The 13021-nt window shown below is 28.8% G+C and overlaps 1 protein-coding gene across 1 annotated transcript; it reads left to right on the top strand.

Moving 5' to 3' along the window:
- The first annotated feature begins 8726 nt into the window (after positions 1-8726).
- Positions 8727-11659, top strand: LOC103868505 (beta-D-glucopyranosyl abscisate beta-glucosidase). The gene is made up of 12 exons (XM_009146596.3): positions 8727-8980; positions 9084-9153; positions 9246-9301; positions 9376-9451; positions 9544-9621; positions 9708-9795; positions 9894-10158; positions 10243-10352; positions 10450-10702; positions 10828-10930; positions 11010-11121; positions 11216-11659. The coding sequence occupies exons 1-12, from the start codon at positions 8819-8821 to the stop codon at positions 11421-11423; spliced, it is 1581 nt and encodes a 526-aa protein (XP_009144844.1). The 5' UTR covers positions 8727-8818; the 3' UTR covers positions 11424-11659.
- Positions 11660-13021: the final 1362 nt, after the last annotated feature.

The raw sequence follows: 13021 nt of genomic DNA, 5'->3' as shown, positions 1-13021 counted from the left end.
ATGACATTTCTCAAATAGTTATATAATTTAAAATATTTAAATTTTAAAAATCTATATATAATAGTTGATTATATTTTTTTCTTAAAAATCAGAACCTAACTTTTAAAATAAACAATGTACACAAATCTTAATTTCAAAAGTTAGGTTTTGATTTTTAAGAAAAAATTATGGGGAAATTACATGTTTACCACTTTCATGGTACCACTTTTCATTTTTACCACCACTAATGAGACATTTTCAAAAATATCTTCTTCATTAAGTGGCAAAAGACTCTTATGCCCTTGTTATTTATATATATAATAAATCATTATTTAAATAAATAAAAATTTATGTTTTCGATTTATACTTTTTCAAATTCGAACTTTTTTATAAATTTCTTTTTTCGAAACTTTTTTTTCGAATTTTTTTTTCTTTCCAAATTTCTTTTTGAAAAACGAAAATTATGTTTGAAACTATATATTTTTTAAGTATATATATATTTATTAGAATCATAAATTTCACATTCCAAAAACCCTATTTCACCCCTCAACTCTAAACCCTAAATCTAAATTAGTTAACCCTAAGGGTATAATTGTATTTTACCTTTCATTAAAAGTGAGGGTAAAAGTGGTTAGTGTAAACATGAAAAGTGGTACTATGAATGTGATATTTGTGGCAATTTCCCAAAAATTATATATAGTCACTGTTATATATAGATTTTTAAAATTTAAATATTTTAAATTAGATAACTATTTGAGAAATGTCATTTTAAAATTAGATTGAATAATTTATGAAATATCATTTTTAGTTTCATTATATGTGTAAAAGTGTAAAAAACTTAAAATATAAATTATTGATGCAATTGTAAATTGTATTAAATAAAATTTGTAAACAAAAATAATTTTTCTCTTAAAATATACAAAAAAAAATAGATATTTTAAATCTAATAAAAGAATAATAGATGTGTTGGCATGACTCCAGGACCAAAGTTTGATTTCCAGCAAACACAACTTTTTAAAAAAATGTATCCATTATAAACGATACATTTTGTCTAACATACCATTTGACTAACACAATGTTAGTCAAGGTAGGTTTATGCACACGATTCAGAGTTTAAATCTACAATTCAAATTATTTTTTTAGTTTAAATTGTATTTAGCACTTATTTTTTGTTTGAATATAAAAATGTACAATACGGATAGTTAAGGTCTAAAAAAGCCTTTTTCCCGAAGTTGGTTGGTTCCAAAAATTTCAAAGTGATAGGTGTGGGTGTCTCTATCGGCACAGTGGGTTAATGATTCTCTTCAGAAACCACAATATTTTCCGGCTTTATATCCTTCAGAAAGACAAAAGCATTAATGTTTTTGGTGACTTTTCAAGGCCATTTACGACATGGCAAGTGAATTGTTTTCTTAGTGTACTGCTGGTGACTTTTCAAGGCCATTTACGACATGGCAAGTGAATTGTTTTCTTCTCAGTATACAATAATGCAAAATTCCATTTGGTGGACTGGTCCCGTCATTAACTCCATTTGTTTTTTTTTTGGTAAAAGTTAACTCCATTTGTTCTAAATTGAAATAATTCCAAAATGAAATTGTTTGTTTGGACGGTTTTTGATTTCTGTTTTTTAGTGTAGACTTTAGTTTTTTGAGTTAGTTTTGTAAAACTCGATGGTAAATTAGATTTTGGAATTTCGTTTTTAGTTTTTGTTTTCAAAATAATAATATATAATATTATTAAAACTATAAATAGTTAGTTTGAAGAATATAAAAAATACAATATAATATCACCAAAACACACATAAACATTTTATACAATTCAAATATAAATATTATAAAAGAAATATTAATAGCAAGAACTTTTTTTGATGTAATAATAGCAAGAATTTAAAACAATTATTTACTACTAAACTAGCTAAAATTATCAATAGGTAAATTTATACAACTAAATTTATACAGCTAAATTTATATATAATTTTTTGTATTAGCTAACTTTAAAAAATCAATTTATTATTGATAAGTTTAAATTTTTTTTATGAGTTATTTTGTAGTTTAATATATTAAAGAAACAAATGTGACATCGGTTCATTATTAGATAAAATAATTCAACTTTAATAGTTTTAGTAAAACTAAGCTGTGCTATAAATATTATTCTTTCTAAATTTGATTGTAATTATATTTCTACTAAAAATATTAAAATATAATTAACAAGGCGTTTAAAAATCCTACAAAAAATAAAAAGCAAGAAAATGTTTTTACTAATTATTTTGTAGTTTTAGAATTTAAATCTAAATACTAGACAAAAAATATTTTTTTTTGATTATTAGTAATTTTAAATTGTTACTACTTATCACTAATCTCTTTTTATTTTATGCTATATTAATGCATAAATATAGAAATATTAATATTTCAATAAAAATAAAAAGAAAAATAAAAAATCATGACTTACATTGCCTAAGAAAACCAAGAAAATATGGTTTTGGTTTTTGCTAAGAAGTCGGTACTTATTTTAAAATCTGGTTTTCTAAAGTTTAAGGAATCTATTTTGCAAAAAAAATATTGACAGATAAAATTATTTTTAGAAAATCAAAAACCAAAACCATTTTAAAACCTACAAACAATCAACATCCAATTATGTTCTTTGTTGGAAATAGTGAGTAGAAAAATTGAGTAATAAAAAATATTTCTCCATTGTAGAGTAAATTACACTTTATATTCCAATTTTAACTGGAGAGTTACAAACAAACAAAAAATCAATTTTTACTGAAAATAGAACAAGTTAGAATATATTTTTTGTTTTGCTAAAAAATACTTCAGAATAATGTTTGGAATGGAAAATAGAGCGGATAAAAGATGCTCATGGTGTTTGTTAAAGTGTTTATATCGAAGTCTACGACTAAAATATATGCAAAAAACACTGCACACTATAGATTTCTTTTTTTTTTCTTTTTTTTTGCACACTATAGATTTCAGTTTCTAAGTATTTTGTTAAAACATCTGTACGAGTCTACGACACCTTTTAAAAAAGCTATAGTAAAAGATTTTGTTCTCTAGCATAATTTATATATTTTTATTTAGAATTACAAATCCAGTGTTCCTCTCTCTAGAAACCTCTGCCTTCTCACTGGATCTTTCAAATTTGAGTTTCTGTTCTCCGACTCCGGCTGCTTCCATAGAGCCGGAGTCGGGTTTAAATCGCTTTTCGGTGCATGCATAAACTAGTCCGATTTGATTGAGTTATGTTTTTGTCAAAATCCTAATTTGATGTTTGATCTTGCATGTCGATGTTGAGATATCTCTTTGCCTCGTTCCTGGTTCGATCTTCAGCCTTTCTCGGTTCTCGGGAGTGGTTGAATCCAGGGTCGTTTTCGAACCGCTCCTTGTCATTACCTCTCAGATCTGATCGAGATCTAATCATTCGTCATGCTCCAACTTGGCGTTTCAAGTCGTTACCTCTCCGACGTCGCCTCTACCGGTCAAAGGCTTAGGAACTCGAAGTTCTGTCTCATCGGTTTTGGAGCAATGGTTTTATTTGTCTGTGCTATTCACTATAGGTGGGTTCTTCGATGGTTTGTTCCCAAGATTGGCTCCATCGTCTTCTCTCGCAAAGTCTCTCTGTTATCTCCAACATGCAAGCTGTTCTTAACCGTTTGGGTTTCTTTTGATCAATCATTATTGGTTCTAGTTTGTGTATGTTTCTAAGTGTTTCAATTATCTATGTTTCTCCTCTTGCTTCCCCTGTGTGGGCATCTGTTTCTGGAGACTATTGTTTAGTCTGCCGGCTCTGTTTCCGGGATTTTCTTAATCGCCGGCGTTGTAATGTTGCTTTTGATAATATAATTATCCTCATGTGTTAAAAAAAAAATACTATTAAATCAGCAGTGTGACCAATTGATAAAAGTATGATCCACGTTTTTTTTAAGAAAACTGATTTTTATAAAGAGATAATTTGCTGTATATACACAAAAACAACCGAAATTAGGAAACTACCCTAAATGCATGAAAACTTCCAATTTATGTAGCAATATACACATAAAATGACTGTTTTGCCCCTGCCCTAAACTCCCTTCCTGCCATTTTCTCTTTTTTCCCGATTGATCTCTTCCTTTCTCATTTTTAATTTTTAGTGAAAACAAAAATTTTTTCAAATAATTCATTATTCTTTCTAAATCCCAGTAATCATTGTTTGCTTTGTTTTTAACATTAATCTTATGCTAATCTCCTCTTCTTCCCACTCAATTCGTCATCGTCACCATCAGATCAATAACACTGATGTTTGAAGCACCATGTATGACAGTGAATCATGGATTCAAAGAAAGCCAAACCTCCAAACATGTTTTCTGGGATATCAATTCAAACGACTATAGATTTTTCTCCCAAGTTATTTATTTTACAATTAAATTTCTGAAACTGAAAAATCAATGGGAGAACTAGGGATTGCAACATAAATTACATAGATAACGATAAAGTTAGAATGATAACCTATTTTGTACCATCTAACAAATTATGTATCAGCTAATGGCAATAATTTTGGACATCTCACCACTCATTTTAAAAAGCGTCTAACATGTTTGATATCATCTAACTAAACATGTATATGCTAAACATTAAATTATCATGTTAACCTATTATGAAACATCTAACAAACTATGTATCATATGAACACAAATATTTTGTACAAAGGAAGTTTAACACTAAGATTTAACTCAAGAAGTTATATAAATTGTTAGTGGATAACTTATTTATTATAAAATTATCCTTATCATATAACGAAAGCAATGATCTAAATGTAATATTTTATTTAGCACGTAAAACATATGGTAGATGTAACTTATTAGTTTACATATGATACAATAATGATTAACCGACAAAAATGTAGAGGCTAAACAAATAGTGATTAAGTTAGCCTGATAACCTATTTTGTAGCATTTAACAAAGCATATATAGCTAACACAAACTACTTAAACATCTTACCCATAAATTTTAAAAATATCGACAAGTTTTGTAACAGCTAAAAAACATGTATCATTTAATAACAATACATTATGTAAAATTAACAAATGGTGGAAATAAGAGAAGAAGAAGAATCCATTTGTTTTATGTAAGAGATTAGGAGAGATACAAAAGAGAGAATGAATAGTATTATTTTGAGAAGAGATAAAAGGATACGAGAGAGAGAAGGAAGAAGAGAGTTTGGGCAGGAGCTGGTAGAGGCAGGGCAGAGCAGGGCAAGAACAAAATTGGGGTTTAAAAATATCAATAGTGTCTAGGGTAGTTCGCAAATTATAGTCACAATGGTGTATATACACCCTAATTTCTCTTTTATATAACTGCATCTATTATATCAACACTAACCACGTTCTATTTTTCTATACCAAAAACAGTTGGATTATTAGTTTTTGATCCTACACATGATTTCTCGTGATCATCCGATATGGAAGGCCGGAGCAAACAAAACGGTTATTTAAAAAATATGAGAACAAGTTCCACCAAAAACCAAAAGGAAGAGTAGATCGGCTACTAAATCGGACTGCTCTCTGTTCGAATTAGGTTTAGTATACACTTTTTTTGGCATTGTTTAGTATACGCTATTTGTTATTGTTAACCATGGATGTTTGTTTTAAGCGGAATCATCGATTTTTGTTTTGGTTTCTAGAAGTTAAAATCCGGTATTATATGTCAAATCTGCAAGATTTAATCATAAAAATCAACAAAAACGCATAACAATCGATGGATATTATAAGAAAAACAATGGCTGCTGTAAAACTCTGTTCTGTGAAACCTAATTCGACTGGAGAAGAAGATAAAGAAAATTACGTTTATGCCATTACTGAAAGAAAAAAAAATGAAAAACACAAAGGGAGCGTTTCGAACCCGGGACATGCGAACAGGTGTGTGCTGTGTTTGCTCTAGGCCACATAGCTTTTTCTATGGTTTATGTTACTAGCTGGTCATCATACATATATATGTATATATTGATCAGAAGTTTTTAAAAAAATACTCAAAACTAATCAAACAATGTCCAATTAATCATGCTATTAATAATTAATCAAAATTAATCGAACAATGTCCGATTTTATATCGGAAACTGTTGATTTTATATATTTATAAAAATATGATAGTTGATAAAATTTATCCTATTTAACCTATTTAGCCGAATATAAAATCATGCACTTATCAACAAAATTTAACCTATTTAGCATAAACAAAAGAAAAATTATAAGATTTTACATGCATCTCCTCATTTTGTAAATATATATCTCATTAAAGTTTCAGGTGATGTAATCTATATCTATTCTATTAAAACAAGACCATGATCTATTAATAAATGTTATGTCTAACTATTTATTCTTTTTATTTAAGGAGTTTCTTATTATTCTTTTTATATAATTGTATCTAACTTTATTTAAACAATAATTAGAGAAGTTATCAAAGTAAAAAAAAACTAACCCTACGTTATATAACCCTATGTTTTCTATAAATATATACTAACCACTACACTAGGATAATCCTACGCTATATAACTGTATATAAATTAAATTTCTTTAACATATAATAAAAAATTACAGAAAAATGTTACATATTTAAGGAAACATTAAAAAAAAAATTACAAACAACCATTATATCCACATGTCAAAATTTAAAACATACAATATGTTTACACATGGAGATATAATTGTAAAGAACCGAACGTATGCTAGATCAACTTTTAAATTGTTATTATTTTATAAAATATATTATGATTAAGATATATACACAAATATGAATTAAAAAACACAAATCTAATTTCAAAGAATACACAAAAATATAAAAATTAAATTCTAAAAAATAAATAAAACAAAAAAATATATCCGCCCTTTGAAGGGCGGGTCAAAATCTAGTACATTAATAAGTTATGAGTATGTTAACATCCGAATTTTATTTGCTTTTTTCATATTGAACATGTAAGTTCGGATGTAAAAAAAAGAAGAAGTAAATTACATATAAATGATAACCAAAAAAAAAATTGAATATAAAATATATGTCTATTTGAGGTTCAAAAGAAAAAAATATGTCTATTTTGGATCCAATAGAAACTAGACTTTGGAGGCACCAAGTACATCCAAAACTACAAAGTTAAGACTGCAACGTTTAAGCTACCATCACTTAATTAAAATTGCACAATTATAAAATGATGTCATATTATATATATATATATATATATATATATTTGTATATTCTGAATTATCATTATGATAAATAATTAGAAATTAAAAATAATAATAATAATTAGATATTATGTTTTAGTGTCCCAGTTGTGAATTACGTTTTTAAAATAATAACCAGATATTAAAAATAAATAATTAGTGCCCACTTTTTTTTATTAGTGTCAAGTTCGCAACTTCGCATCATCTATTTCAATAACAAAATTTGCAAAATAGTACATTTACAAAAAAATTATAATACGTTTACGACATAAAAGACAATTTGGTGCCAAATTTACAGAATTTCATTTGTTAATTAAATTTCAATCGTGCATCTATGGTGACCTGATGTCTTGTTAAAAAGTATCCCGAATTATTTAGGAAGGCAACACTTTATTTAAAGAAAAGGAATCTCATGTTCCCATGCTTCGTGTAACACTTTATTGTAATATGTAACGTTAGATAAGGTTACAGATATATGATCACTTTGGAATCATTTATTCCACCAAACTTTTAGATACATTCATCATATAATATAACTTATAAATGCATATGCAAATACAAAGTTTGTGAAATGACTACATAGCACTTCTAACTAAAAAGAGAGTAGAGCTTTTGTTTGGGCACGTTTTTTTCCCTCTTCTCGTGGTGGTTAATCCTACGTAACTAACCAATGATTCCATTTTTCTTATTTCACAACGGTATTTTCTACCTCTCTTGGACTGTCGGACAAAGTTCCAAAAACATACCAGTTTTTTCAAAGGAGAATATTCAATTGCCAAATAATTGTTTGTTGAGTTATTTATTACTCAAAATTTCGTGTCAGTTACAGATTACAGATTAATCTTTTTTTTTACATTAGACTGAATCACAACAACCTGACAGACCCGGTTAAGATCTAATCTTCAAAAGAGAAGCCATGGTTCCTGAATGTGGAACTTGCCAATAATACCAAACTGGTTCCTGAATATGTGAAGAAACCCTCGTGGTTATAGTAAGATAACTTAACACACTTGTGCTTGTGAACTTGTGGTGATTGGTATTATTAAAATCAGAATAATACAACAAATATTCGAATCTGCACCACACTAAATTTTCACAGCGCGTGGCCACCGAAACTTTCACATTATCTCTCCGGAAAATGGTTTACCATTTTTTTTTAATAATACAGCAAATAACTATACATGCGATGTGAAAGCTTCCAATATATATATAGGTTCTACAAACAAGTCATTTAAAATCTTATATATATGATTGAAAAGTAAATTACCGTATATATCATAAACAAGACTTACAAAAAGGACTTGTAATGAAAAAAAAAACAAGATTTATAATAGAAAAAGAAAACAAGACATATAAATGACTGCCGCTCGTAAATAATAATAAAAAGCGGTCTCTTTTTGTTCCCGGACCGTTGTAACGAAGAAACACGTTTTCTGTTTAAATTTAAAATTCAACCTAACTTAAATTTCTTTTTTTTTTGACAAAAGACCTAACTTAAATTTCAAAACGCACTTATGGTGACGGTACTGAAATCACGAGTAGAACACTATAACACTTACAGAACACTGTATATAAACACAATCTCTCCTCACTTCATCTTCACCAATTCACTCAACCAGTCTTTAGAGTGAAAGAGAAGGAGAGAAACACAAAATGGTGAAGTTCGAGAGGGTTCCTTTACTGTTAGGGTTAGTTCTGGTTCTAACTTTGGTCGTAGCCAAAGCCAGTGAACCTGTCTGTCGTCAAGCTGAGAAGTTTAGCAGAGCTAGCTTTCCTGAAGGTTTCCTTTGGGGAACCGCAACCGCAGCGTTCCAGGTCTAACTTTGACATTTTATTTTCTTTCAAAAATATGTTTTATAAATTTGAATTCTATCATTATTCATTATTTTATTTTTTTTATTTATGGTTTGTAATATAGGTTGAAGGAGCTGTTGATGAGGGCTGCAGAGGTCCAAGCATGTGGGACACTTTCACTAAGAAATACCCACGTATGTATCTCTCTATTTTCTCTTTTGTAAATATACCTATAATTTATGCTATGCGCATAATTTATTTAAACAATGTTGAAATAAATTTCCAGATAGATGCCAAAATCATAACGCTGATGTCGCTGTTGATTTCTATCATCGTTACAAGGTAAAATATACATTACCATTAATTTTTACCTTGTGTTTTAATTTTATTTTTATGGCTAATAAAGTTTATAACAGGAAGATATCAAGTTGATGAGAGACCTCAACACTGATGCTTTTAGACTTTCTATTGCGTGGCCTAGAATTTTTCCGCGTAAGTTACATTTTTAAAATGTTCATCAATATTTTCTTATGGTTAAAACTATTACATGAAAATAATAAGTGGAGTTGCAAAATAATTAACAGATGGAAGAATGTCAAAGGGAATCAGCAAACAAGGAGTCCAATTCTATCACGACCTCATCGATGAGCTTCTTAAAAACAGTAATTATTTTCTGACCTCCAAATTTTTTTTATTAAAAATCTGTAATTAATACTTACAAATACTTCGCTTGTCTTTGTGAATATAGAGATTACTCCACTGGTAACAGTCTTTCACTGGGATACTCCTCAAGACTTAGAAGATGAATACGGTGGTTTCTTGAGCGGTAACATTGTGTAAGTTCTTGAGTCATGTATATAGATGAATTCTTTTCTGAATAAATGTTTAAATAGTTTTTAATAACTAAATGATTATTTTGGTATTGTTAATTTAGGAAAGATTTCACGGAATATGCAAACTTTACTTTCCACGAATACGGACACAAAGTGAAAAACTGGATCACATTCAATGAGCCATGGGTGTTTAGTCGTGCCGGTTACGACGTCGGAAAGAAAGCTCCGGGACGTTGTTCACCATACATTCAAGAATGGGGAAAGCATTGTGAAGATGGACGCTCAGGATTCGAAGCTTATCAAGTCAGCCACAACTTACTCTTGGCTCATGCTTATTCCGTTGAAGCCTTCAGAGCATGCAAACAGGTTCATCTTAAATTACACGAGTATTATCTTTTTTTTTTTGTTATTTGATAAACATTAATTTAAGTTTTGTCTCCTTTGTTATAGTGTGCTGGAGGTAAAATTGGAATTGCACACAGTCCAGCTTGGTTCGAACCAGCTGACCTTGAGAGTGTTGGAGCTCCCATTGAACGTGTGCTTGATTTCATCCTGGGATGGTAAAATAATTATTTAACACCTTAATATAAAGTTATACTAGTTAATTTCTAATATAAACTTATGTCACTAATTTATTAATTTTATTTTAAAAATCAGGCATTTGCATCCAACAACTTACGGAGACTATCCACAGTCGATGAAAGATCGCATTGGTCATAGATTGCCAAAGTTCACTGAAGCTGAAAAGAGAATCCTAAAGAACTCTGCAGATTTTGTTGGAATGAATTATTATACATCAGTGTTTGGAGCTAATATGCAGAACGGTGATTCTAAGACCCCGAGTTGGACGACAGACTCTCTTGTTCAATGGGAAAGTAAGACTGTGGATGGATACAAGATTGGTAGCAAGGTAGCTGAATCTTTCTTTTTCTTCTCATACTTGCCTTTTTTTTTTACTTTATAAATCGATAATAGTACTAATTAATATAGATTCCTAATATTAACACTAATTGAATTGTTTATTTCATTAATCAGCCTGCTGGTGGTAAGCTGGATGTGTATTCAAGAGGAATGAGGAAGCTTTTGAAGTACATCAAGGACAACTATGGTGACCCAGAAATTATGATCACTGAGAATGGTTAGAGAAAACGTTCAAAACTAAATACTATATCACAAGTTTACCTTGATAAAACTCAATTTGTCATTTTTCTTTAAAGGATATGGAGAGGATCTTGGAGACCTCCACAATGACGTTGCAACTGGAACAAATGATCACAACAGGAAATATTATCTTCAGAGGCATCTCTTGAGTTTGCACGAAGCCATTTGGTAAGTTTTTAATAAAAAGGAAACTAATAGAAACGTTATACACTAAATAAAAAATTAATATGATGAAAATGATTGTTTTTATATTTTTTTGTAGCGACGACAAGGTGAACGTAACGGGATACTATGTGTGGTCTTTGATGGACAACTTTGAGTGGCAAGATGGTTACAAGGCTAGGTTCGGGCTTTACTACATCGATTTCCTAAATAATTTGACCCGTCACCAGAAAGTTTCAGGCAAATGGTATGCTGATTTTCTTAAGCCGGGATTTCCAACTTCCAAGATAGTGAGGGAAGAACTCTAAGATCAAGTCCAAATCTTGAATCCTCTGAAGAAAAAGTTAACGTATTGCAAGAGTGTTGTTATTGAGGATTACTATCTGTTTTGTGTGTTTATGGATCATGTTTATCTATGGTTTCTTTCATGTTAGCCAGGTTTGAGGTTCTGTCGTAGTCATCGTACTAATAAAATGTTGTTTACGTCAACAAATATTATGGTGTTGCCTTCTTTTTAGTTCGTGTTATAATGATAACTTAAATTGCAGGAATGTTCGAACGAAAAGAAAGAACTATTGACAATATATCAACTTGTGTTATATAAAAAGGTTAAAAGTATATTAATATCATATTTCCTTCATAATACAAAGTTGGCTTTATTGATCAACCCGAAAATGAAAAAAAAAACAGTAAAAAAAAAGTTGGCTAAAATGCAAAAAGTCTAGCTATTATATACTAATTTAAGTTACCATATTACCGTACTTTTGCTTACTAAAACCAGCACGTAACCGTTAATGCAACTATAACAGTTAATCAACAATAGTATTTTGTTTGAGAAAAAAAAACAATAGTATTTTTATTTATGGTTGCATATTCTTTTCTTGTGGATGTACGTTGTAATCTTGAAAATCGAAGATGGCTACAAAAAGAATCTATTTATTTATCTAATCTATTAAAACAAATAGAAGTACATTTTATACTTAACCCTGAGTTTTACTCAATACTTATCATTCCATGCCACTCCTTTTAATTAAAGATTATCTAATTAAATATAACACATACACAAATAATATTTATTATCAGGCCATGCAAATCCAAAACATGATTCTCGAACATATATTTCGCTTTAATTAACTACATTGCCATATAAATCAAAAACGTATTTATTATCTTGCCATATATTTCGCTATTATTAAAACTATATTGCCATGTAAATCTAAAACACGATTAATACTTTATTCTCATCTAAATAAACTACATTGCCATTATTATTTTCCAAATATATAGATCACGTCCTATGTGTGATTACTCCTAAATATCATTCCAATTTTTTTAATTTAAAACATCTCCAGGTACAAATAAATAATCCATTTTTATAATTTACAATAACTAAACTGAAAAATTATTATAATTTTGTATGTGAGTAACATAAATTCGACATAAACGAAAAATATCGAATAAAATTTTGTATTACTAGCTGTTTTATACGAACTAAAAAACAATTAATACACATATTAATATATAAAATCAATATGACTGCTTTTTAATGTTTAATAAATATTGAACATATATTTTTGTCAAAAAATAAGTTGTCCATTTATAATATAGATATAATTACTAATGTTAACATTTAAAATAGAGAAATTTCCAATAATAGCCCGTTTTAGTTTTCTATAATTGCCTGTTTTAGTTTTTACTAATTTTAACATGTAAAATAGAGAAATTTCCTATATTAATTTATATTTATATATTAAAAACCACTGAAGAGTCTTTTTTTACCTCCTTTAAACAATATTCTCTCAAATGTGTTTTAATCTTTTTCTTCTTTGAAGACATTTTGGTGATAAAAACTTTAAAAAAATGATATTGAGAAAATTACCTTTTTAAATATTAGGGTTTGAGCACA

The sequence above is a fragment of the Brassica rapa genome, chromosome A05 (assembly GCF_000309985.2).
Source record: "Brassica rapa cultivar Chiifu-401-42 chromosome A05, CAAS_Brap_v3.01, whole genome shotgun sequence".
Classification (NCBI taxonomy): Eukaryota; Viridiplantae; Streptophyta; class Magnoliopsida; order Brassicales; family Brassicaceae; genus Brassica; species Brassica rapa.
This window is presented reverse-complemented; position numbering and strand designations above follow the sequence as displayed.

Coding starts and splice junctions, on each gene's coding strand:
- LOC103868505 (XM_009146596.3), top strand. CDS start 8,819: ATGGTGAAGTTCGAGAGGGTTCCTTTACTGTTAGGGTTAGTTCTGGTT. Junction 9,154..9,245: donor TTTCACTAAGAAATACCCAC/GTATGTATCTCT, acceptor ATAAATTTCCAG/ATAGATGCCAAAATCATAAC. Junction 9,452..9,543: donor GTGGCCTAGAATTTTTCCGC/GTAAGTTACATT, acceptor AATAATTAACAG/ATGGAAGAATGTCAAAGGGA.